The sequence below is a fragment of the Schistocerca cancellata genome, chromosome 3, assembly GCF_023864275.1.
Source record: "Schistocerca cancellata isolate TAMUIC-IGC-003103 chromosome 3, iqSchCanc2.1, whole genome shotgun sequence".
In the NCBI taxonomy this organism is placed as follows: Eukaryota; Metazoa; Arthropoda; class Insecta; order Orthoptera; family Acrididae; genus Schistocerca; species Schistocerca cancellata.
Window position 1 is genome coordinate 327,098,029 of NC_064628.1, and position 26,864 is coordinate 327,124,892.

General features: G+C 42.9%; 1 protein-coding gene across 1 annotated transcript in view; it reads left to right on the forward strand.

Moving 5' to 3' along the window:
- Positions 1-940: 940 nt before the first annotated feature.
- The window catches only part of LOC126176712 (sialin-like), a 130,007-nt gene continuing 104,083 nt past the window's right edge, over positions 941-26,864 (forward strand). Inside the window, exon 1 of the mRNA XM_049923878.1 lies at positions 941-1,046. Coding sequence (XP_049779835.1) covers positions 986-1,046 — 61 coding nt within the window. The 5' untranslated portion in view covers positions 941-985. The remainder of the gene's footprint in view (positions 1,047-26,864) is intronic.

The window sequence follows — 26,864 nt, forward strand, 5'->3', positions numbered from 1 at the left end:
AATCGTATATGGCTTGTGTTACAGCGTGGAACTTGTTACGGAAACGCCTGTAGTTCAAACTCCGCAAACTGGAACTGTTGCAAGTTTTGAGATAGGGTGACGGAGAAAAATTAGCTGAGTTTTGTGTAGAAGGAAGACGCTGTTCAGTGACGACCTCACCTTGTTGAAGATGAGACTACGTGCCTTGCTCTATCGATCATTTGTGTAAGTTATTTACCTTTTTCACAATTAAATGTTACTTTTTATAACTAGTTTATAAAGACGCTGTATATTACTGATAAAATACACTTTTCAGATCTTTAATATCAATACATGTGCGTGTTTGACATTACTTGAACATTCAACAAACATTTAAAACAGGAAGGAAGTACGGAAATATTATAACAACTGGGTGTGAATGAAATTCTTTTCTGGCATTACGTCGCGACTTTTGAAAGTGAAACTACTATTATACCCGAAGTTTCTATCGTCTTTGCAACGGCCCTCTTCAGGGCTACTAAACTATTTTATTCGGCCTGAAGAGGACTGCTGCAAAGAAGGTGGAAACTTCGGGTTTAATAGTAGTTTTGGTTTTAAGATGATGAAATCTAATGTCCAAAACGATTTTGTACAAATTGACACTGACCATGGAAGAATTCGAGCCTTGTTCTGTATATTTTAATCTTGCAAAGCTGTAGGGCCCCCCCCCTTCCCGCACCCCCCCCCCCCCCCCCCAAGGTGAAAGTATGTCTGGACCGTTTGAGACAAAACGTGTACAGGACAACGGTGTGTCTGTGGACTTGTCAGTAAGAACACGATCTTGTCAGTAAGCAGCTGTGAGATTTGTGGAGCCCAGTCCTGAGCCCGTGCCCTGCCCCACCCCGCTACCCTGTCCCCCCACTCCTCTCCACGGAGTATATAAAAATAGCTGCTGCGCTGGGTACGCAGTACAGCGAGCACCGAGCCGCAGGCATTACGTACTGCACCGCAGCCGCCCGCCCTCGCAATGACAGCCGCAGAAGACATGACGGCGCAAGCGTCGCAGCAGAAGCCGCGCGACGTCAACGGTAACCCTGCGTGGTTTGCTCTTGTAGTTTCTGTTAACGCGTCGTCCCTCGTGCTTCCCCAAAAGCAAACGGGAATGTTGCATGGCATTGTTGACTGGCGAGTCCCGTATGAGATCAGCCTTCCACGTCGTATAGGTTTTTTTTTATCAGCAGTCTTAGAACACATTTATTTTTTGAATGTGTGTGTAGTGTCGTAAATGCTTCCAAATAAGACAATATCATGGACGAACTGCGGTCCTTGTAATTGTTTTAAAAATCCTCTTACAAGGGAACCTCCCCATCGCACCCCCCGCAGATTTAGTTACAAGTTGGCACAGTCCTTTAAAAAGGTGATGTCGAAATTGTAAAATTTTCCTTGTATCAGCTGTTGTAGGTTCGTTACATTCTAGTTTCCTTCCCAAATTCAACGGTGTTGTGTAGTCAGTTCAATGAATCACATACCGTTAAAAATTACAAGAAACTTAATTTGATATTAATACCGTTCTATGACTACTCCACTTATTTTATCGCTATTATCATTTGCTGGTGTTTGTCTAGAATGCATTGTTGTTTATGAAAAAGTTACATACATGCAAATGTTGAGTAACGAGCGATGCCGGCCGCTATGGCCGAGCGGTTCTAGGCGCTTGAGTCCGGAACCACGCTGCTGCTACGGTCGCAGGTTTGAATCCTGCCACGGGCATGGATGTGTGTGATGTCCTTAGGTTAGTTAGTTTTAAGTAGTTCTAAGTCTAGGAGACTGATGACCTCAGATATTAAGTCTCTTAGTGTTAACAGTCATTTCAACCACTTTTGAACGATCGATATCTTATAAATTTGTGACAAGGAAAGGCATAGTGTCAAGTACATTCAAATTAATAGCGAACACCAATCACCTTGCTTCTGCCGGACAGGTGATCGTATCGGTATTGTTTGACGTTGTGCTGCTGCGAGGCTGAAGAGTAATTTGCTACATCTAGCTTAGTACAGTTAAATGTGTAAACGTTAAAATACCTTCAGTACTCCGTTTCAGCATGTTTATTGATTGCAACAAATGTAAAACAAGAATGAAGAAAAGAGAATATATGTTTTTCAATCGACGTAAGTTTGGAATCTGTTGGATGTTTCTTACGTTAGTTTTAAGGACATTACATACTGCGTATCATTAGTTTTGATATGTTTAATTTGACACAACTATCAATAAAATAGCAGTTATTCTACACTGTATATCATAATTCTTAGTTTTTCATTCAGTCAATGAGGGTAAGTTCTTACGGGTCAGGGTATCTATTTACCAGTTACTACTTTGGCTTCAAATGGCCGCTGCTCTATCTGCTTGCACCGCGTAGTCAGCGCGTACGCAACTTACCCACTAGAGCGCGCCCCGCTAAGCACAACAGGCGCAGCACTCGTCCGTCTCCGCACTACGAGATGGCGCTGCCTTAAAGACGGACCAAATTCTGCTTCCGCCGATCCGCATATTAATATGTAACGCAGCCAATGAGATTGCTGCTAACGTAGAACCTTTTCTCCTCGCGGATCACACTCGCGCAGTGATACCTGAACGCGCGAGGTATTATAACGAGTGTACAGACCTCCGATTAGTCAGTCTGCATTAGTCTGCATTTGTTTGTACGAGTCTATAGTCAAGTTTCAGTCTGCGCCTAATAAGATTACCATATTCCTGTACATAGCCATGAAGATAAATGTATAGACACTTCGTCAAGTATCAAAGATATATGAGAATAAGATTAACGTACCAAGACCAAAGGAACTTCAGATTGTCAGTCGTAAACAGCATCGAGAATCAAGTTACGTAATGTCTATGATTTTTATTATTTTAATAAATGTGTGTGAAAATTAATCAAGTTCGGTTTAAAGTTGGTCACCGTCAATCTGCTACTCTAAGCGTGCAAGTGGCATTTCTATCGTCTGAACTAACGGCAGAAGATAAACACGCCACGATAAGACCATGAGACATATTGCTGACACTCGCCTACTTCGTTAGAGAGACAAGTCAAATAATCTGATGGTGTGTGTACCGAAGGTCTTACAGTACGCACACCACAATCTCCACCTTCTTACACTCTCTGGTGATAGTGAAACGTCAGAAAAATCGTCAAACAAACCTCTTCCGAAGAACCAGAGACAGAAGGCAACAGGCAGTTTGTCAACAAGTGGCCTCGAAAGCCTTAACAATTTTGCCACTTCTATTTCACCTCAAACCACATGTAGTACGACAAGTGGTACAAACCCAAGACATGAAGTGAGAACTGAGGAAAAAAGTGTGTTACATAGTCAGATCCACCAATTCGGTTGTTCGGTGGAAGAGAGCGTTGAGAACAAAAAGAACTGTGAGCCCTTATCCCTGTTGCTTCGGTTGTAGCGAGGATTGCAACACGCTCGAAAAAAGCAGAACCGCTGTCATGATGTAAGGGTTACAGGCTTGGACGCAGCCGTCTAGTGCGAGAACGAGTGCGAGCTGGCGCTATCTCGGAATGCTGATGAAATGCGGTGTCAGTGTACGCCGGCAGTAGTCGCATCGCGTCGCGTCATGTCGCTGCACGGGTGGAACTGTTTCCAACGCGGAATTTGTCGTCATCGTCTCGCGACAAACCCGTACTTACTCGTGGTAGGACGTCAGAGACACCTATGACGGGTCAGCGTAGCAAGCGCGTTGTTATACTGTTCTTATGGAAATGAAGTGGTGACGGTAAATGACTCGATGTTCGCGAGTTTTGGGATCTCATGAACCCAATGTCTGTATAATCCTGACAAATAACAAGGGAGGACGTCAGCTGAGGACACAAAACCCATAACCGCCTTTTAGTTATAATGATAGGGAAAGAACGGTACACTGTATGTTGGGTTGGGTTGTTTTGGGGAAGGAGACCAGACAGCGAGGTCATCGGTCTCATCGGATTAGGGAAGGACAGGGAAGGAAGTCGGCCGTGCCCTTTCAAACGAACCATCCCGGCATTTGCCTGGAGTGGTTTAGGGAAATAATGGAAAACCTAAATCAGGATGGCTGGTCGAGGGATTGAACCGTCGTCCTCCCGAATGCGAGTCCAGTGTGCTAACTACTGCGCCACCTCGCTCGGTGTTACGCTGTAGATTGCGATGGGCCTAACAGCAAGAAGCTGCAGACTCTAGGGGAAAAGCGGTTGAGGAAGATAGTCTCCAGAAAGACGCTCTACATTGTCTGTGGAACATCCAACACATTTGAAACAGACGTGTTTCAGAAAATTGATATTTTAATTGACAGTACAATTTAATTACGCGCAGTTTTGAAAACCACAGGCTTTAGCTACTTGGATCAGTGCCAGTCATTGTCTGACATTGGAGTGATGGCATCCAAGATGAAAGAGTGCCTGTTGGAAAATCAAACTTTTGTAAGACAAGTGATTATTTTGATGGTATTTTCAGAAGCTTTTTGAAACATCTCTATGCCATCTCTCACAAGGCCGTCAACCATTGTTATGGATAATGGGCTATACCTTTCTGTTGTTCATGGTAAGGCACTTACTTTGGCTATTGTAAAAGATGAAATTATTCATTGGCCGACTCCATCTACAATTGCAAACACCAGATTGCAAGTACGTGCCGAAATACCAGAGCAAAATATTCTAAATTCTCACACAAAAAGAGCCGCAATTTTTAGCTTTTCCCACTGATGCCTTCTTCGAATCCATATCCTTTCTTTTCAACCATTCAAGCCCTATGTGGGATACAGAGCTTACACAATGTGCAGTTGCCTGGTAGGTCTATTCTCACTGTTCAGGGACAGGTTTTTCGTCAATGATGTAGCCCGAAGTCGTAATCGCAAGATGTGGCCAGTGAAAGAAATGATTCCGCCATGGTGACTCTACTTCTGCCAACTTAAATGGTATGAAATGGCTTTGACTTATCTCTGTGTTGGGCATGTAAGTGTCGACAAAAGCTATTTCTATTAGTTTTCTATTATTTATTCCAACTGATTTGCCGGTGCAGACTGTGTACTGCCTCCCATCTTATGAGGCAGGATCATATGCAGGGTGTCTGACAACGCCTATAACAGCCTTCTAGGGTTGTAGAGTGGACTTAGTAAATAAATTTTTGGTAAGAAACACATGACGGAAAGGCACTGCAGAGACTACAGGTGTCATGAAATACATTTCATGTATTCGCAATTGCGAATATGTACAACCATCATCAATGGAGTGCATGTTGTGAAGATTTGTACCCGACCAGGACTCGAACCCGGATTTCCCGATTATCGCGAGCAGTCGCCTTACCATTTGGCTATCCGTGATCGTCTCGCGGCCAGACCCTAACTTTCATATGTCGTCAATTGTGAGTCTACAACCTCTACTCGTACGTACATTATGTATATTCCCGTACAAGTGAGACATTTTACGTCAAAGTCGCTTGCCCGCTGTCGGCGGATAAATTCGATATCGCAGTCCCTGTGTTATTCTGAATTACGATGCAAAGTTCCTTTGGAGGAACAGGAGCTGTGGCGACTGCAGCCATTATGAAATTCATTTAATGTATTGGCAATTGCGAATAAGGACGACCATCAGCCGTAGAATGGAATGACGACAGTGAAAATTTGTGCCTGACCGGCATTGCATCACAATTTGGAATAATACACGCACTGCAATATCGTATTTAACCGCCGATACCTGCGAGCGACTTTCAAGTAAAATATCTCCCCTGTGCAGGAATATACGTAATGGATGTAAGAGCACAGGTTGTAGACACATGATTGACGACATATGGAAGTTTTGGTGCGCCCGTGTGTCATGCACGGATTAGCAGATTGTAAGGCTCCCGCTCGCAATAAGCGGCAAATACGTGTTCGAGTCCTAATCAGGCACAAATTTTTCTTGTCGTTATTCCATTTTTCAGCTGATGTTTGTCCATTGAGAATAAATTAAATGCATGGGGAAAATTCAGATGCAAAATAAGTTTGAAGATTGTATCGCTTTCAAATCTCACGCTTCGTGATATGATACAATATGGTACGGCTGAATAACGCGTGTATGGAGAATGTTTTCCATTTCGAGTAAATTATTTATCACAACTGGACAAAGATGGTACGTCCTCTACTGCTTATCGTTTGGAAAAAATTATAAATCTGTATTCCTGAAGATGTGGCTAAAACCTCGTGAACCTAGTTGGATCAGAAATAAAGATGTATCATATAGATGAAGCGGTCTTACTCATCATTGTTTTCCGGATCGTCTGAGTCCAGCATATACCATTTTCGACCGACTACAACAACGGCTGCGAGAAACTGGTATATTCGCAACTAGAAGTGGTTACCGTGGCGCTCCACGAACGTGCACCAGGATTTGTGGGTAGTGCCTATCAAATCGTGGGTCACAGATATGCCTTCCATAACTAATAGCAAGGTAGCCGCATGGGGAAACTCCTGTAGGACACATAGCTCAGAGATAATTGTCTCCGCTGTGGATGTACCGTGAAGTGGGAGGTTTGAAATGATCCAATCTTCAAATTTAATTTACATCCTAACGGAAAAGTTCCAGACCTGTGTTCCTTTATCAGAGCTTTATCTACCGCTCCTTACCTGAGCACCTTCACGCTTGCATGTCCCTGCATCCAATTCTGCTCTATTTATGGCACTTTTGATGCATTGTGACGCTCGATCTAATGGTTAACCGGCTACGTTCGGCCTACTGTCGTCGTCATGGTGCGGTTGAGGAATCGTGGACCCATACTTCCTGCTTACCTGACGAATCGATAATTGCGTTTGTTCATAGGCGAGGAATGTTCGGTCCTGTCCACTTCGCAAGTTAAATGTCATCATTTAACATATCTAACCTGATGATGTGGCTTAGAAGCTACGAAACAGGTAGTTAAACAAATTATTTGTAAGTGCAACCAAGCGGTTATTATTCAAGACGTTTATGCACTGTCTCTCCCCTGCAACCCCAGAAGCTTGTAATAAGAATTGTGAAACATCCTGTACAGTCAATGATGCATCATCTATGTAGCATCTTATTGTAACAGCTAATGTGCAACTTATAATAAGCTGTTATAGGAAAAAATAATTTTGCAAAGCGATCCGATAGTGTGTGTTACGGCTCGTTTGTACAAAGCAAACATCGTGCTATGCTATGAACCATCTACATTTTCACTGTTGCGTATACGTAACAGCTAATGTGCAACTTATAATAAGCTGTTATAGGAAAAAATAATTTTGCAAAGCGATCCGATAGTGTGTGTTACGGCTCGTTTGTACAAAGCAAACATCGTGCTATGCTATGAACCATCTACATTTTCACCGTTGCGTATACGTAAGCACAAGCAACCATTCGACACTGTGTGAAAAGTAATACAGTGAGATGACAAAGCCATGGGATACCTCCTTAAATAGAGTCGGATCTCCTTTTTGCCCGGCGTAATTCAGAAACTCGATGTGGCATGGACTCAACTTTGGAAGCCCCTTCCAGAGAACTATGCTGCATCTATAGCCTTTGCAAAAACAGACATAATGTCTTATGGGATAACAGCAATCAGTGATTTTATAATGTTGCTTAAAATCCGTCTTGATTGCAAAAAATTTTTTATTATTCATATGACCGGTTTCGGTTCATTCAGAACCATCTTCAGATCTGATATTTCAGTTACAGGAGTAACCCGTCCAAATCCAGCAACTTTCACATGCTACGTCACATAAAAAAAAAATAAAAAAAAAAAACGTTGCTGGATTTGGACGGGTTACTCCTGTAACTGAAATATCAGATCTGAAGATGGTTCTGAATGAACCGAAACCGGTCATATGAATAATAAAAAAAATTTTGCAATCAAGACGGATTTTAAGCAACAGCATCTATAGCCTTCCATTACTGCGAAAGTGTTGCCAGTGCAGGGTTTTGTGCACGAACTCACCTCTCGATTACGTCCAATAAATGTTCGATGGGACTCATGTCGGGCGATGTGGGTGGCCAAATCTTTCGTTCAAATTGTCCAGAATGTTCTCCAAACCAGACGCGAACAATTGTGGCCAGCTGATGTGGCGCATTGTCATCCATAAAAATTCCATCTTTGTTTGGCTGCATGAAGTCCTCGAATGGCTGAAAATGGTCTCCAAGTAGTCGGACATAATCATTTCCCATCAATGATCGGTTTACTTGGACCATAGGACCCAGTCTATTCCATGTAAACACAGCCCGCACCCTTACCGGGCCACTACCGCTTACACTGTGCCTTGTTAACATCTTGGGTCCATGGCTTTGTGGGGTCTTCACTACATTCGAGCCCTACCATATGCTCTCACCAGCTGAAATCGAGAGTCATCTGACCAGGCCACGGATTTCCATTTGTCTGGGGTCCAAGCGATTTGGTCACAAGACCAGTAGAGGCGCTGCAGGCGATGTCGTGCTGTCAGCAAAGGCACTCTCGTCGGTCGTTTGCAGTCATAGCCTATTAACCCCAAATTTCGCCCTACTGTCCTAACGGATACGTTCGTCGTAAATTCATAACACAAAGGTGTACATTTACATTGTAAATGAAAGGTTAAATCAAATGCATCGCTTCTTAATTGCAAAAAATAGGTAGAGTTGCCATTTGGCGATTGCAGTGCCATCTACCACGAATGAAAATCAGTACATTTTTTGGCGTAGGATATGAATATGTAATAAAATGTGGTGGTTCCCATCTGAAAATGCAAAGTTGATCCCGCCCACACAGGAGGGATGGTTAGGAGGTGGCCAGTTCTAGCTCAGACATATGTCACCTTTACTGACATTAACTTTTCACCTTGAACATTTTTTTTCGTATGATGCATCGTTTTCGAAATATTTATTTGTCTCAAGTTAAAACAAACACTCAGTACATTGTAATACATCCTCATTTTTGTGCTTCTCATTTATAATTAACCACTAATAGTTTTTAAGAGCATCAATACAAAATTTTACTTAGTTATTTACAAGAACACTTAGGTCTTCTGTTATTTTATTGTTTTAAATCTATTGAACATTAGCAAAGAAACTGTAAGAAAAATTATTCTATTTACGGACTTAAGTGTTAAAGGCTCCAGATTAAGAATTCTCATGTATGAACGAGAAAATATTGTTTCAAAACGGTGTACTGTGAAACGAAAGTATCAGTCAACGTTTAATTGTTGCCGCACTTTCCGGACGTGTATAAGACCATCTTTTAACGCAAATTCAACAGCTATCTGTGTGCTATTGGTTGTCGCTTTTTCGGGAACTTCAGTTCGCAGTTTGGCATGCCTGACAGAGTGTGAGGTCATGCTTTATGTTGACGAAGAAAGAAGAGTTTGGATGAAACTTGATAGAGCCGGTACTTCTATTGGTACAACTGCTTCCACGTGCTCTCAGTTGGTAATTGTGTACCTAAACGGTTTGCCAGTTAATGTATCATCCAAGCTATTGGAGAGACATCATAATGAGATGCAGCAACAAAGTTTACCTCCTTGACAAGCACTGGTAAACCGGTCTCCCAGCGTTCTTCATTGGTGTTGTGATTCCCATACCTACCACATTCTCATGGACCTCCTCCCCCCCCTCCGACCCTCTCCCTCAATTAGAGAAAAAGGAGCTTTGTTAATCGGATTTACAACTGTCCCCGCCAAAGAAACATGTTGTTGTTGTTGTTGTGGTCTTCAGTCCTGAGACTGGTTTGATGCAGCTCTCCATGCTACTCTATCCTGTGCAAGCTTCTTCATCTCCCAGTACCTACTGCAACCTACATCCTTCTGAATCTCCTTAGTGTATTCATCTCTTGGTCTCCCCCTACGATTTTTACCCTCCACGCTGCCCTCCAGTACCAAATTGGTGATCCCTTGATGCCTCAGAAACCAACCGATACCCTGTTCTAGTCAAGTTGTGCCACAAACTTCTCTTCTCCCCAATCCTATTCAATACTTCCTCATTAGTTATGTGATCTACCCATCTAATCTTCAGCATTCTTCTGTAGCACCACATTCCAAAAGCTTCTATTCTCTTCTTGTCCAAACTATTTACCGTCCATGTTTCACTTCCATACATGGCTACACTCCATACAAATACTTTCAGAAATGACTTCCTGACACTTAAATCTATACTCGATGTTAACAAATTTCTCTTCTTCAGAAACGCTTTCCTTGCCATTGCCAGTCTACATTTTATATCCTCTCTACTTCGACCATCATCAGTTATTTTGCTCCCCAAATAGCAAAACTCCTTTACTACTTTAAGTGTCTCATTTCCTAATCTAATTCCCTCAGCATCACCCGATTTAATTCGACTACATTCCATTATCCTCGTTTTGCTTTTGGGAGAGCCAGTCATGACAAAACTCTACCATCTGGTGAGCAAGATGTATGAAACAGGCGAAATACCCTCAGACTTCAAGAAGAATATAATAATTCTAAGCCACAGCTGCAAAGAAACATAGATATCACTATTGGCAAGTGTACCTACACACTTTTATATGAACTCTCGCGATTGTTTCCTATTTCGTCATTCACCCCCAACAGCTTGCGTCCTGTGTATGTTCTTGTCCACTATCGACAAAGTCTACGAGTGTTGCGGATCTTTGGATTCCCCGCTCCTCTCTCATGACTACTAACTGGCCATGCTACTAACGAAGTATGTTCTTGTCCACTATCGACAAAGTCTACGAGTGTTGCGGATCTTTGGAATCCCCACTCCTCCCTCATGACTGCTAACTGGCCTTGCTACTAACGAAGCAATGCCCTGTGGAATCCAGAAACTAAGCATTTTATCTTGTGCAGGATTTCACACTTCGCAGCTAATGTTAGCGGCTAGGGCTGGATACGTTCCGGGTACTCCTGCTCCGTACTCACACCAGACATCAAAATACGTATAGGAGCAACTCTCCACTTCTCCTCCAAGTGACTGCTCGCTGAGCATTGTGTCTCTGCAGCATGGCTCTTCTCTTGAAAAGCAGCAAATGGACCACAGACAGGTCACCTTAGGTCATATGTTCTCTTTCGTGGTAACACGGGGCGAAGGTCTGAGATTAAATCCATTGGATTTTTGTATACTCAGGTGATCTGAATCTATTTTCAGTCATATACTGTTTTTATTTCACTATCATCCAAACCACTTAAATACACCGTGAGTAACACTGCAGTAGAGTGAATGGATGATTCGAGCACGATCTGTACATTATTTTCGTATTAATGTAATTTTGCTCTTCATTTTGTTGATTCTTAAGTACTTGCCTCATTGTGACCATAAAACAGCTGATTCGTACCTAACACATACATGTCAAACATGTAGGAGATATGAAGTCGGAAGATGCTGAGATTCGTACCGTATTGTTCAGCTGTACTCAAATGGCAATTGCCGTGGCACACTAGGACGTCGATTCCAGGGTGAGTTATCACTGAATTATTACCTGCGAGGGATTCAACACCGAAGACGTTGTCACCAACAGTAACACGCGCCCACTATACACTGTAACTTTTAAACCACTTCGTTTCGGTTCGAATTGTTGCTGTGCATTGTTCTTTAACGACATCATTTCATTCAGTAGGTTCTCCGTCTGTAGGTCTACGTAGATAATTCACAGACAAAACGCCTGAAACGAGCAAAAGAACACTCTAGAAGTTAACTGGTGCAGTACAGAAGTGATTAAAGGGGGTTACTCGTGACGTAGTTGAATGCTGCATCAGAAGAATGTTAAAGAAACGAAATCAGAAACTTTCTAACAAAAAGTTCTTAATACACCATGTAAGTTACGGAGATTCTGTACTAAAAGAAACTCAATGAAATCATGTTTATACAGGTTGATTCAAAAAGAAAGAACAGATTTCAGTTAAAAATACTTTAGCTGTGTCACTAGATAGATGAAGGTTGAAAGTTTTATGTTCGCGCAGACACTGTACCACACACTCAATGTGAGCACAATGGGTTGCTTGAGAAATATTGAAACGGTAGCTCACTTCATTCCACAAACGAATCAACAGATCCCTATTTGTCGAATCGACAGCTTCAACAAATGGATTTCTCAACTCGAGTAGCTGCCATAGGTGGGACAAAGACTCTGTCTTTTATATTCCTCCACAGAAAACAAATCGCAAGTTGTGAGTTCTGGTGACCTAGGACGCCAGAAGTAATGAACAAGATCTTGTTGTCCATCTCTTCCAGTCCAACGTTGTGGGTTAGTGTTGTTAAGCTAACGCCGCGCTTCAAGGTGAATCTGAGGCTGGTCGCCACCATGCGTAAAAGTGATATCATTGGAATCTTCGCGAAGTTGAGGAAACAACCAATTTTGCAAAATGTTTACGTATGACATACCTATCGCAGTTTCCTCCACAAATAAGGAAAGGGCCATAAACGTTGTGAACAGAAACGGCACAAAAGACAATCAATTTTTGTGAGATTTTCAGGTTCGAGGACGACATCGGGAGTTTGTGACCACAAAATACTTACATTGTGGAGGTATACTTTACCCGATAGATGAGACGCCGTGTCGTCCGAAATGATGAGTCACTCAGAGGAAGTGCCCTCTACCGTATTCCGGCGAACTAAAATGCAAATTATTATCATTATTTTTTTTTGGTGGTGGGGGGGGGGGGGGGGGGAGTTCGCCGGGGCGCAATTGTCGCAGTAACAGCATTGCGCAAGGCCTCATATGCAGGCGTCGTTTCAGAGCACGCCACACCATTGCTTGAGGAAGATGAGGTTCCTGGTCTGCTCGTCTTGTGAACTACCCAGGGCTCCGTGTGAACGCATTTCGGCTAAGCTCGATATTTTCATCAGATGTGCGTGGCCGATCAGTGAGCTCTTCCCTCTGCATGTGCAATCAACTTTTACACCAGTCTTAAATCTGCTTGTGCAGAGGCAGCCTCACGCTAAATAGGCGGCGGAACGAACGTTACACTTGAACACTGGATTGACTTCCCGCATATGCCAACACACAAAATGATTTTTCTTGTCGTGTAGTTGCCATATAGCTAGAAACAAAAATCAGCGCAGCAGTGTCAACACTTTGAACCTTCCTATAACTAGTGACATACGCTATGTGTTTTTATCTTTTACAGCTCTTTTTTGAACCACCCAATATGATAGACGCACAGTTCATGGAATCAGGATAAAATTACGCACTCTCTTCTCGCGGCGTCTTAGTGATAGGAAAGTGTCCTTCCTCCGATACACATTCATGCGCCAAAACATTATGAGCAATGCCTAGCGCGAGACTGAATGCCGCCTGGTTGCACTGCAGGCACATGACGCGGTAAGGAAAGTGTAAGTGGAGCAGAAGCGATCGGGAAGTCATTCTAGCGGCGATAAGGTTGAAGGACGGTATAACAACGGGTAGGTGATCAGGGGCGGAGCGTCCACACCTCATCGTAGGAAGTGGATGCGGTCGTGTCCGGGTACCTAGAAGTAGATATCCTCGGAGCAGTGAAGCAATTTAAATCACTTAATATAAACAAGTCATCCAGTCCACAAAGTATACCAGTTAGGTTCCTTTCAGAGTAAGCTAATGTAACAGATCCATACTTAACAATCATATACAATGACTCGCGCGACGAAAGATCCGTACCCAAAGACTGGAAAGTTGCACAGGAAGTAAGAGTAATCCACTGAATTACATGCCTGTATCAAGAACGTCAATGTGCAGCAGGATTCTGCAATATATTCTATTCGAATATTATGAATTGCCTCTAAGAGAACGGTCTATTGACACATAGTCAATTCGGCTTTAGAAAACATCGTTCTTGTGAAACACTACTAGCTCTTTACTCACACGAAGTGTTGAGTGTTGCCGACAAGGGATTTAAAGTTGTTATAATATTTGTAGGTTTCTAGAAAGGCTTTTACGCCGTACTTCACAAGCGGCTTAAAGTCAAATTGGGTGCTTCTGGAATATCGTCTCAGTTATGCGGCTGGATTCATGATTTCCTGTCAGAGAGGTCACAGTTCGTAGTAACTGACGAAAATTGATCGAGTAAAGCAGAAGTGATTGCTGGTGTTCCGCAAGGTAGTGTTGTAGGCTTTCTGTTGTTCCTGATCTATATAAACGTTTTAGGAGACAATTTGAACAGTCGTCTTAGGTTGTTTGCAGATAATGCTGTCATTTACCGAGTTGTAAAGTCATCAAATGATCAAAACCAATTGCAAAACGATTTAGAAAATATATCTGTATGGTGCAAAAATTGGCAATTGATCATAAATAATGAAAAGTGTGAGGTCATCCACATAAGTGCTAAAAGGAATCCGTTAAACTTCGGTTACACTATAAATCAATCAAAATCTGAAGCCGGCTAGATTCAACTATTTACCTAGGAATTGTTGTTGTTGTTGTGGTCTTCAGTCCTGAGACTGGTTTGATGTAGCTCTCCATGCTACTCTATCCTGTGCAAGCTTCTTCATCTCCCAGTACCTACTGCAACCTACATCTTTCTGAATCTGCTTAATGTATTCATCTCTTGGTCTCCCCCTACGATTTTTACCCTCCACGCTGCCCTCCAATACCAAATTGGTGATCCCTTGATGCCTCAGAACATGTCCTACCAACCGATCCCTTCTTCTGGTCAAGTTGTGCCACAAACTTCTCTTCTCCCCAATCCTATTCAATACTTCCTCATTAGTTATGTGATCTACCCATCTAATCTTCAGCATTCTTCTGTAGCACCACATTTCGAAAGCTTCTATTCTCTTCTTGTCCAAACTATTTACCGTCGATGTTTCACTTCCATACATGGCTACACTCCATACAAATACTTTCAGAAATGACTTCCTGACACTTAAATCTATACTCGATGTTAACAAATTTCTCTATACAAATTGTAAATAGCCTTTCGCTCCCTGTATTTTACCCCTGCCACCTTTAGAATTTGAAAGAGAGTATTCCAGTCAACATTGTCAAAAGCTTTCTCTAAGTCTACAAATGCTAGGAACGTAGGTTTGCCTTTCCTTAATCTTTCTTCTAAGATAAGTCGTAAGGTCAGTATTGCCTCACGTGTTCCAGTATTTCTACGGAATCCAAACTGATCTTCCCCGAGGTCGGCTTCTACTAGTTTTTCCATTCGTCTGTAAAGAATTCGTGTTAGTATTTTGCAGCTGTGGCTTATTAAACTGATTGTTCGGTAATTTTCACATCTGTCCACACCTGCTTTCTTTGGGATTGAATTATTATATTCTTCTTGAAGTCTGAGGGTATTTCGCCTGTTTCATACATCTTGCTCACCAGATGGTAGAGTTTTGTCAGGATTGGCTCTCCCAAGGCTGTCAGTAGTTCCAATGGAATGTTGTCTACTCCGGGGGCCTTGTTTCGACTTAGGTCTTTCAGTGCTCTGTCAAACTCTTCACGCAGTATCGTATCTCCCATTTCATCTTCATCTACATCCTCTTCCATTTCCATAATATTGTCCTCAAGTGCATCGCCCTTGTATAGACCCTCTATATACTCCTTCCACCTTTCTGCTTTCCCTTCTTTGCTTAGAACTGGGTTTCCATCTGAGCTCTTGATGTTCATACAAGTGGTTCTCTTATCTCCAAAGGTCTCTTTAATTTTCCTGTAAGCAGTATCTATTTTACCCCTAGTGAGATAAGCCTCCACATCCTTACATTTGTCCTCTAGCCATCCCTGTTTAGCCATTTTGCACTTCCTGTCGATCTCATTTTTGAGACGTTTGTATTCCTTTTTGCCTGCTTCACTTACTGCATTTTTATATTCTCTCCTTTCATCAATTAAATTCAATATTTCTTCTGTTACCCAAGGATTTCTACTAGCCCTCTTCTTTTTACCTACTTGATCCTCTGCTGCCTTCACTACTTCATCCCTCAAAGCTACCCATTCTTCTTCTACTGTATTTCTTTCCCCCATTCCTGTCAATTGTTCCCTTATGCTCTCCCTGAAACTCTGTACAACCTCTGGTTCTTTCAGTTTATCCAGGTCCCATCTCCTTAAATTCCCACCTTTTTGCAGTTTCTTCAGTTTTAATCTACAGGTCATAACCAATAAATTGTGGTCAGAGTCCACATCTGCCCCTGGAAATGTCTTACAATTTAAAACCTGGTTCCTAAATCTCTGTCTTACCATTATATAATCTATCTGATACCTTTTAGTATCTCCAGGGTTCTTCCATGTATACAACCTTCTATCATGATTCTTAAACCAAGTGTTAGCTATGATTAAGTTGTGCTCTGTGCAAAATTCTACCAGGCGGCTTCCTCTTTCATTTCTTAGCCCCAATCCATATTCACCTACTACGTTTCCTTCTCTCCCTTTTCCTACACTCGAATTCCAGTCACCCATGACTATTAAATTTTCGTCTCCCTTCACTATCTGAATAATTTCTTTTATTTCATCATACATTTCTTCAATTTCTTCGTCATCTGCAGAGCTAGTTGGCATATAAACTTGTACTACTGTAGTAGGTGTGGGCTTCGTATCTATCTTGGCCACAATAATGCGTTCACTATGCTGTTTGTAGTAGCTTACCCGCATTCCTATTTTCCTATTCATTATTAAACCTACTCCTGCATTACCCCTATTTGACTTTGTGTTTATAACCCTGTAGTCACCTGACCAGAAGTCTTGTTCCTCCTGCCACCGAAATTCACTAATTCCCACTATATCTAACTTTAACCTATCCATTTCCCTTTTTAAATTTTCTAACCTACCTGCCCGATTAAGGGATCTGACATTCCACGCTCCGATCCGTAGAATGCCAGTTTTCTTTCTCCTGATAACGACATCCTCTTGAGTAGTCCCCGCCCGGAGATCCGAATGGGGGACTATTTTACCTCCGGAATATTTTACCCAAGAAGACGCCATCATCATTTAATCATACAGTAAAGCTGCATGCCCTCGGGAAAAATTACGGCCGTAGTTTCCCCTTGCTTTCAGCCGTTCGCAGTACCAGCACAGCAAGGCCGTTTTGGTTATTGTTACAAGGCCAGATCAGTCAGTCATCCAGACTGTTGCCCTTGCAACTACTGAAAAGGCTGCTGCCCCTCTTCAGGAACCACACGTTTGTCTGGCCTCTCAACAGATACCCCCCCGTTGTGGTTGTACCTACGGTACTGCTATCTGTATCGCTGAGGCACACAAGCCTCCCCACCAACGACAAGGTCCATGGTTCATGGGGGGAGGACCTACGAATTACAATTCGGAGTAGGTATTAAAATCCATGGAGAAGAAATAAAAACGTTGAGGTTCGCCGATGACATTGTAATTCTGTCAGAGACAGCAAAGGACTTGGAAGAGCAGTTGAAGGGAATGGATAGTGTCTTGAAGGGAGGATATAAGATGAACATCAACAAAAGCAAAACGAGGATAATGGAATGTAGTCGAATTAAGTCGGGTGATGTTGAGGGTATTAGATTAAGAAATGAGACACTTAAAGTAGTAAAGGAGTTTTGCTATTTGGGGAGCAAAATAACTGGAATTACCATTGCGAAAAACTTAATTGGTTCAAAAAAATGGTTCAAATGGTGCTGAGCACTATGGGACTCAACTTCTGAGGTCATTAGTCCCCTAGAACTTAGAACTAGTTAAACCTAACTAACCTAAGGACATCACAAACATCCATGCCCGTGGCAGGATTCGAACCTGCGACCGTAGCGGTCTTGCGGTTCCAGACTGCAGCGCCTTTAACCGCACGGCCACTTCGGCCGGCACTTAATTGGTAAGAACACATAGAAAATGTTGTAGGGAAGGGGAACGAAAAATGTGTTTCATTGGCAGAACACTTTGAGGATGCAACAGATCTACTGAAGAGATTGCCTGCTTTACGCTTGCACGTCCTACTTAGGAGTATTGCTGCGCGTTGAGAGTTCCTTACCAGATAGGATTAACGGAGTACATCGTGCATCGATAAATTTCAAAGATGGACATCAAGTTTTGTAATTCCGAGAAATAGGGGGGAGAGTGTTACGGATATGATACAATATCTGGGACTGAAATCATAAAAACAAAGAAGTTTTTCGTAGCAGCGGAATCTTCTCAGGAAGTTTCAATTTTCTCTTCCGAGCGCGAAAATATTTTGTTGACGCCGACCTACGTAGGGAGAAACGATCATCATAATAATATTAGCGAAATCAGAGCTACCCCGGAAAGATATGGAGGTAGGTGTTCTTTTTTTGCGCGCTGTTCGAGAGTGAAAGTTGTAGAAAATTAGTGTGAAGGTGGTTCGATGAACCCTCTGCCAGGCACATACGTCTGACTGCAGAGTAGCCATTTCGACAAAGATGTAGATGCAGATACGCCATCATCCAATCGAACGGCCGCTCGTAACATGCACCACGCCACGAACGTAGGGCCCTGCGAGCAGTATTATGCCACAGAGGATATTCTTCTGAGCTTCCATAGACGTACGGCAGTAATAGTAGGCACCTGGATAGGAGAGGGATTCGTGAACATTACTGCGGACCACCTGTATCCCTCCATATCTGGCGCCTACCCCGAAGGCGATGCCATAACTGCCCGTGACCCACGGCAAGGTCCGACCTACAGTGGTTTGAGGAGCTCGATACTGATCTCGCGTTGTCTTGGCCACCAAATTAGGCTGATCTGAACCCGATGGAAGACATCTCGGACGTTATCGGTGCCAGTTCCCGGCCCACAAACCAACAACCCATAATTTACGGGATTTCGTCACCTGGTGACACATGTCTTCGTGCCACATATCATCTTAAACCTGTCAATGAATTGTCGAATTCATGTCACATAGGATCGCTGCTGTACTGCGTTCCAAAGATAGACTACCGCGGTACAAAGGAGATTGTCATAGTATCTGGCTCATCTGTGTGTGGATGAAACATTTCGCTAGAGAGCGTAGAGTGATACCACTTCTTACTGGTTGTTTCTCAAGCGATAAACTGAGTGAGGCACCTGTACATTACATTTAGTTGATTACTAGGCATATTGTAAAAGAGCAAAGAATTAAAATAGTAGACTCCGATGTCCAGACGAGATTGAGGATTTCAGTTATCTACACAATATTTCCACACAGGACCTACCAATTTATGCCAGAGACAACAAACGATAGCTTTAGGTGTGCTCGCTATATGACTCTGCAATAGAATCATCCCAATCGACCATCCGTAAATAATCTTCTGTCAACCATAACCTCGGAACTCACTGGCTTAAATCACACTATTGTCGTAAGAACGATCTCTAAAGCAATTTCTCAAAACTAGCTCACGTGAAAGTGACATATAACTGTATGTTATGCCATGGCCATCTAAGTGCATTTTTTTCTGCCCTGGTATATAATGCGCCGGTTTAGTTATCATCCTCACAACTTCGTTTACTGTATGACGTTACCATATTCCCATCGCCCAGCTACATAATATGAAATACCTGTAAATACCCACATCTGCTGATATTCAGCCGGCCAGTGTGGCCGAGCGGTTCTAGGCGCTTCAGTCTGGAACCGCGCGACCGCTACGATCGCAAGTTCGAATCCTGCCTCGGGCATGGATGTGTGTGATGTCCTTAGGTTAGTTAGGTTTAATTAGTTCTAAGTTCTAGGGGACTGATAACCTCAGATGTTGACTCCCATAGTGCTCAGAGCCATTTGAACCATTTTTGCTGATATTCGCAAGCTAGGTATTGGACACTAAAAGGTTTAAATTATAAAGGCGACTGGACGCACTTTCCACAAAAAGTCATAGACTGTTTAAGCCTTTCCACAATGTTCAGCTTCCAGGGTGGGCCAGATAGACAAGAAATAATAGTTTGTTCAGTGCGGAATCCTCAAAAATATAGTTGTTATTGATGCAAAAATAGACGCAAATAGAAAAGTTTCTGAAGAAAATCACTGAAGACAAAGATAAACGACAGCGTAGAACATATTATGTAGCAGCACCAAAATGACAACGGAAGGCTTTGTGTATTGCACGTGGCAATGTCACCAGTGCTGAGTCACCGTGGGAATCAGTGGACGGTGTTGCCATGGCTTCACGGAGTATTACGCGTGAAGGGTATTAAAAGCGACGCGGGCTGTGTAAACAAGACGGCGTAAGGCGTAGCCACGTATGACGGACTAGGTCTTTAGCAGGTCACTCCAAACTGTTACGGTTTGTGTCACAATGTTTTGCAACTTCGTTCCTTCTTTTAAAGGAATTTGTCAACTTTGCTATACATCCAGCTCATTACTTCGCTTCGGAAGTCTGTAATATTTCATAAAGACGAAATGTATTTGGGCGCATTAATTTAGAGTATTATAATAGCAGCTGCCTCAGAACCCAAAAAATGATCACATTATTAGGTTGTCATTGTAATAATAACCAGTGCTCAGATACCTGAGGACGACCCAGAAACCGAAATAAAGAAAAAGCCGAAATGTTACCTTCTGTCTTCAAACGTTTATTTGAAACAAAACTCAGTGAGTACTGTAGTTATTTAATACACTCGCTTTTGCTGTGAGACAAACTTATCAATGCTAGAGTTGCTGAAAACAGGTTAAATCGATAAATCTCAGCGCCCCGGTACATTCGCTGTCGAGAGTTAATTATGGAACAGTAATTGATCTCAGAGACGAGAGACGTGTTCCTCTTAACTGCAAGAGAGCGCAGGTTTGACCTATACAGAACTGAGTGTAGCCCAAAGAAAGCCGAAAGTAATAAGAGCAGCAGAAATAGTGGTAAACTTAACATCAAAATTGGGATCCTTGTGGTAGAGGAAGTGATGGAATTTCAGTACCTTGGAAGAGAAGTAACTGTCGAAACAAGGAAGACACACTTTGCCGTGTCTAGTACGGTGTAGGAAAATCATTAGCGTTTGAAACAGCTTTCAGTTGAGCCATCGAAGACTGACGAAGACGCCCTCCGTTCCGTAATACGAGGGCTATCCACAAAGTACATTGCGTTTTGGAATAAAAAATGAATATTGTATTGGAAATTTTTTTTATTATATCCAAATGAAAGCCACACTTAAATACTACTTTTCTACATAGTTCCCATTTAAATTAAGTCACTTATCGTAGCGATGGACGAGCTTGGAAATTCCTTCGTCGTAAAATTCGGCCGCCTGCGCCTTCAACCACGTGGTTACCTCTTCTTGAAGCTGTGCGTCATCATTAAAACGCTGCATAGCCAACCACTTCTTCATTGCTGGGAATAAGTGGAAGTCACTCGGTGCCAGATCGGGACTGTACGGCGGATGAGGAAACAACTCCCACTTAAAAGATTCGAGAACATCACGAGTGGCATTTGCCGTATGGGCCCGGGCGTTGTCGTGAATCAGCGAGATCTTTGAGCCCAACTTTCCCCTGCGCTTGTTTTGTATTGCTCTTCTGAGGTTGTGCAGAGTTTGGCAATACCTTTGAGAGTTTATTGTAGTGCCTCTTTCCAGGAAATCCATAAAAATCACACCTTTTCTGTCCCAAAAGAAGAGGTAACCACGTGGTTGAAGGCGCAGGCGGCCGAATTTTACGACGAAGGTATTTCCAAGCTCATCCATCGCTACGATAAGTGCCTTAATTTAAATGGCAACTATGTAGAAAAATAGTATTTAAGTGTGGCTTTCATCTGTATATAATAAAAAAAATTTCCAATACTTTATTAATTTTTAATTCCAAAACGTAATGTACTTTGTGGATAGCCCTCGTATATAGCGTGCAGCGAGTATTCCGCGCATGCTTCAAAATCATATTGACAGACGAACCACACCGCCCGCCAGCAGCGCCCTCGCTGGTGGAACTGCAGAACTCAGCTGTCTTCGGCGTTGTCGATTGCCGCGGCCATCGGAGTACTCTGACGTCTTCTTCTGGAGCAGATCTTAAGAGATGACGGGGTTCCACGCATTATCTAGCTGGTAGCCATTGTCACGGTTCATAAGATTGTCTGCCATACGAATTTCCACTGATTCTTTTATGACGGAGTCCCAACAGGATGTTGCTGTGTCCAAAATTGTTGTCTTGTCATAGTCCATTGAGTGTCCAGTGGAAATGCAATGCTCGGCAATTGCAGACTTGCTAGGTTGCAAAAGGCGAGTACAGCGCTGATGTTCAGTGCAACGTCTTCTACAGTTCGCAATGTTTGTCCTATATATGGCATGCCACACTGACAAGGTATTTTATAAATTCCCCCCTTCCGCAATACCAGATCGTCTTTCACTGATCCCAGCAGGTCGGAAATCTTCGATGGTGGACGGAAAATTGCTTACACTTCGAAACCGTGGAGGATTCTTGCAATTTTGAAGGAAATGTTGCCAACAAAGGGAAGAAAAGCTAAAGATTTAGTAGGCGTACTCTCTTCTTTCTCCACTCCCTGTTTCTTTGGCTTAATTGCAAGTGCCTTGCTAATTTGCCGGGTAGAATATCCACTCTCTTTGAAAACCCTCTTCAGATGGGCAAGCTCTTCAGGCAAACATCTGCATCTGACACTACATGAGCTCTGTGTACAAGTGTTTTAAGTACACTCATTGTTTGCGATGGGTGATGGCAGCTGGACGAATTTAAATACAAAACTATGTGTGGGCTTTCGATAAACCGAATGCCCCAGAGAGCCATCACTCTTCCGTCTGACTAGCACATCCAAGAAAGGGAGGCAACCATTTTTCTCTAACTCCATGTAAACCGAATGTCCGCAATTGCTGATCACTGCATTTCCACTGGAGTATGACAAGACAACAATTGTGGCCATAACAACATCCTTTTGGGACTCCGTCATAAAAGAATCAGTGGAAATTCGCATGACAGACAATCTTATCAACCTACCGGCCGGAGTGGCCGAGCGGTTAAAGGCGCTACAGTCTGGAACCGCGCGACCGCTACGGTCGCAGGTTCGAATCCTGCCTCGGGCATGGATGTGTGTGATGTCCTTAGGTTAGTTAGGTTTAAGTAGTTCTAAGTTCTAGGGGACTTATGACCACAGCAGTTGAGTCCCATAGTGCTCAGAGCCATTTGAACCATTTGAACCAATCTTATCAACCGCGACAATGGCTACCAGCTAGATAATGCGTGGACCCCGTCGTCTGTAAGATCTGCTCCAGACGAAGACGTCAGAGTATTCCGATGGCCGCGGCAATTGACAGCGCCGAAGACAGCTGAGTTCTGCAGTTCCACCAGTGAGGGCGCTGCTGGCGGGCGGTGTGGTTCGTCTCTCCATATGATTTTGACGCATGCGCGGAATACTCGCTGCACGCTATATATTACGGAACGGAGGGCGTCTTCGTCAGTCTTCGATGGCTCACCTGAGGATGGTTGGCAGTTGTCCAGTCGAAATATCGTGGATGGAAGCTAACGACGGCAGACTGCAAGCCCGAAATCTTTTTGAATATTCAGTTCGCCGGGAAAATTTTAAATTTCACATGATGGACATTGTTTTCAGTGAAAAGCAACTGAACATGCTCAACAAAGGCCTCAAGTATAGCATCCAACCAAGGCTAGACGATACTACTGCCACTTTCTTGGTAACACATGGTACAATCGCACTTGGTGCTTCTACCTGTAACAAATCTGATAAACTGTGAATCGCTTGTAAAGCCAGTGAACTTACTGAGAAGGCCACATTTGCTAAGCATGATGAAGACCATATGATTCTGGCATAATGTCATTGTAGACTGCACTGACAAAAGGCATTCCACTGTCGTTATTTGGATGGCAGGAGACGAGGTACTGAAGAATAGAGCTATGACGACCGGTTGTGAGTCGTGCTTGCGTAGCTCAGATGATAAAGCACGTGCCCGCGAAGCTCCCGAGTTCGAGTTCGGTCCAGAACACAGTTTTAATCTGCCAGGAATTTTCACCCCTATCATTGTTCATGAAAATGACTACATTGATAAAAACACAGTGGCTTTTCCATGGAACCGCGCGACCGCTACGGTCGCAGGTTCGAATCCTGTCTCGGGCATGGATGTGTGTGATGTCCTTAGGTTAGTTAGGTTTAAGTAGTTCTAAGTTCTAGGGGACTGATGACCTGAGAAGTTAAGTCCCATAGTGCTCACAGCCATTTGAACCATGTATAGCAATAGTATTCTCAACTTCTGTGATTTGCAGCTTTGTCTCACTAATAATGTCATCAAATTTGACATTTATCGTAAGCCTTCTACAAGCGATACAACTATACAGGCTTCGTCGTGTCGTCCCTGTAAGTAACAGGTGAGCTACTTCAGATCTGTGATACATCGTATCACTGAAATTCCGCTTAGCGCAGAACCTATTACAAAGGAAGTGGAAAACCTTAAATACATCGCTTTTTGTAATGGATAGGGGCCCTCCATCATTGATAAATTATACATGCAAAAAAAAATCGCTATGCGAGCGAGAAACCATTCCCAGGGCAATATTACAGCTTTGCTAAGTTTCCATTTTTAGGTAATGCGTCCTATGCCACAGTAGACTCTTTCGTGCTCTAAATATAAGAATAGTGTATACTGTCCCTACTAAAATCCAATACATATACATTCACAATGAATGTTCACAGAAAGATAAATATGCTACCTCTGGCGTCTATAACTACATGTGAATGTCAAGCACCTTATATTGGCCTGACGGGAGAAGCGCTTTTAAAATAAGGTTTTAGAGGCAGTTGCTCACTAAGATGGGACAGGTTAAGTATAATTCAGTCTTCGCTGACCATCTTGGATCCAGTGGCCACCAGCCACCTACAATCGGGAACTTAAAGGCTTTACACCACGCTCTCAAGGGAAAGACTCAGTCCACTTGAAAGACCGAAATTGTTAAACATTCACACGCTAAGAAGGATATGTAACTCAATGACCAGTAATCCGGCAAAAATAAGGCTTTTATAATTGTATGTTTCCCATTTTCAAACAATATATTAGTTTTTAGCTTTTTATTACCAGGGACTTGGCCGCTTGGCACTTTTATGCTATGGTATTTTATCTTTTTAGCATTGTTACCTTTTAGCTTTATATTTGTGATCTTCATTTTGTTTCTCTATGTTTTTTTACTTCATTATTCTCTTACACTGTTTTTGAACATAAGGGTTTTCTATGTCTCCGTAAAATAATACTCGATCTAGCACGTCCTGTACTGTGTCTATTTTCATATGCTCCATTATGTTTTTATTTATTTCTCAGTTTTGCCGTTTGTATTTTAAATGTTACTCCGTTATCAGACTGTAGTCCGCCCCCGGTAGCTGAATGGTCCGGTAGCTCAGCGTGTTCGGTCAGAGATCTGCTTGCCCTCTGTAATAAAAAACTGAGTAAAGGAATCAACGATCACCTTGAACGGATGGCTTGTGACGTCCGCCCAGACCAAACGCAACGAACAATACCGAACAAAATGAAAAAAAAAGTGGTCAGTGCGACAGAATGTCAATCCTAAGGGCCCGGGTTCGATTCCCGGCTGGGTCGGAGATTTTCTCCGCTCAGGGACTGGGCGTTGTGTTGTCCTAATCATCATCATTCCATCCCCATCGACGCGCAAGTCGCCGAAGTGGCGTCAAATCGAAAGACTTGCATCCGGCGAACGGTCTACCCGCCAGGAGGCTCTAATCACACGACATTTGTTTTTATCACACTGTACACCCGACGGCGGCGCCGCAAGACCCCTGTAATCACTACTAGACAAATATTCTGCTCGAGCTCGTCTCACTCATATGTATGTACTATGTGAATACGGACGGGCCTCCGTTGCCGTTCTAGTGTACAGCTGTGTTTACAGTTTGCACGGTGAAGTCTTGTTCTGAGTTACTAAGCCTGTCGTCGCCCCCATGGGGTTATACACAATTTTTCATTTCTCCCTCGTTCTCTATTCATGCATGATACCGGTACTTTTATTTATTAATCTTTAATATATTTTTACGTATAGGTTGCTTTCAGTACCTTTTACTAGGTATCGTACCTTCTTTGACGGATGCTTTTCGGCAGAAAATTGTTGTACTCTTAACGTGATTTACATTATGTGTCTCTGTCTAACTTTATTCGGTGGGTGTTTGAATCTTATTTTTCTTTTATGTTAGTCCAGGTTAGGTCCTTGCCGGAATAATTGTAATTTCGCCCTTCCCTTATATTTGCAAATAACCTGATGATTCCCTATCCGGGCGAAAGGCATATTCTTGTTTTAATAAAGAAGACTGTGCAACGTACAACTGTTTTTTGTTTTTGATTTTGTAATAGCAAATGGTTCAAAATGGCTCTGAGCACTATGGGACTCAACTGCTCAGGTCATAAGTCCCCTAGAACTTAGAACTACTTAAACCTAACTAACCTAAGGACAACACACACATCCATGCCCGAGGCAGGATTCGAACCTGAGACCGTAGCGGTCGCGCGGTTCCAGACTGTAGCGCCTAGAAACGCTCGGCCATTGTAATAGCAGCAAAAGTGAGGTTACTGTACCACCATGCCAGGACTGAATGGAATAATTTTTAATCTCAAGTTTTAGTGCCCAGTTGCGTGAAAGATGTCGGTAAGAAATCCCGCCAAGTGCGCGAGCTACGTTCTGTGTTCCACTTCGTCCTCCCGAGAGAAGTAACATCTACCGAAATATTTTTGCGAATCAAAACTATTTACGGTGAAGGTTTTATAACTAGAACGCGTGTGTCTAAGTGCTATTGGAAGTTTAGTGACAGCAGAACAAATGCTCATGAAGACCTTCTGACCGATGAGTCGGTGAAAAAAGTCGAGGAAACTGTTCGTGAAGCCTACCGTTTGACACAGGATGAAATTTCTGGGTTCCGGAACTCTCTTCCACGAGACACTCCCAGTAACGCTTGGCTACCTAAACTGTGGGCAAGATGAGTCTCAAAACAGTTGACAAAGCAACACAAGAACAATCAGGTCAATAGCGCCCACTAGTTTCTTGAGTGACTTGAACTGAAAGGTGAGCATTTTCTGAGCTCTATTGTGACAGGAGAAGAGACGTCGGTGCCTCATTACACGTCCGATACAAAAAGACAGTTATCACAGTGGCGTCACACCAATATC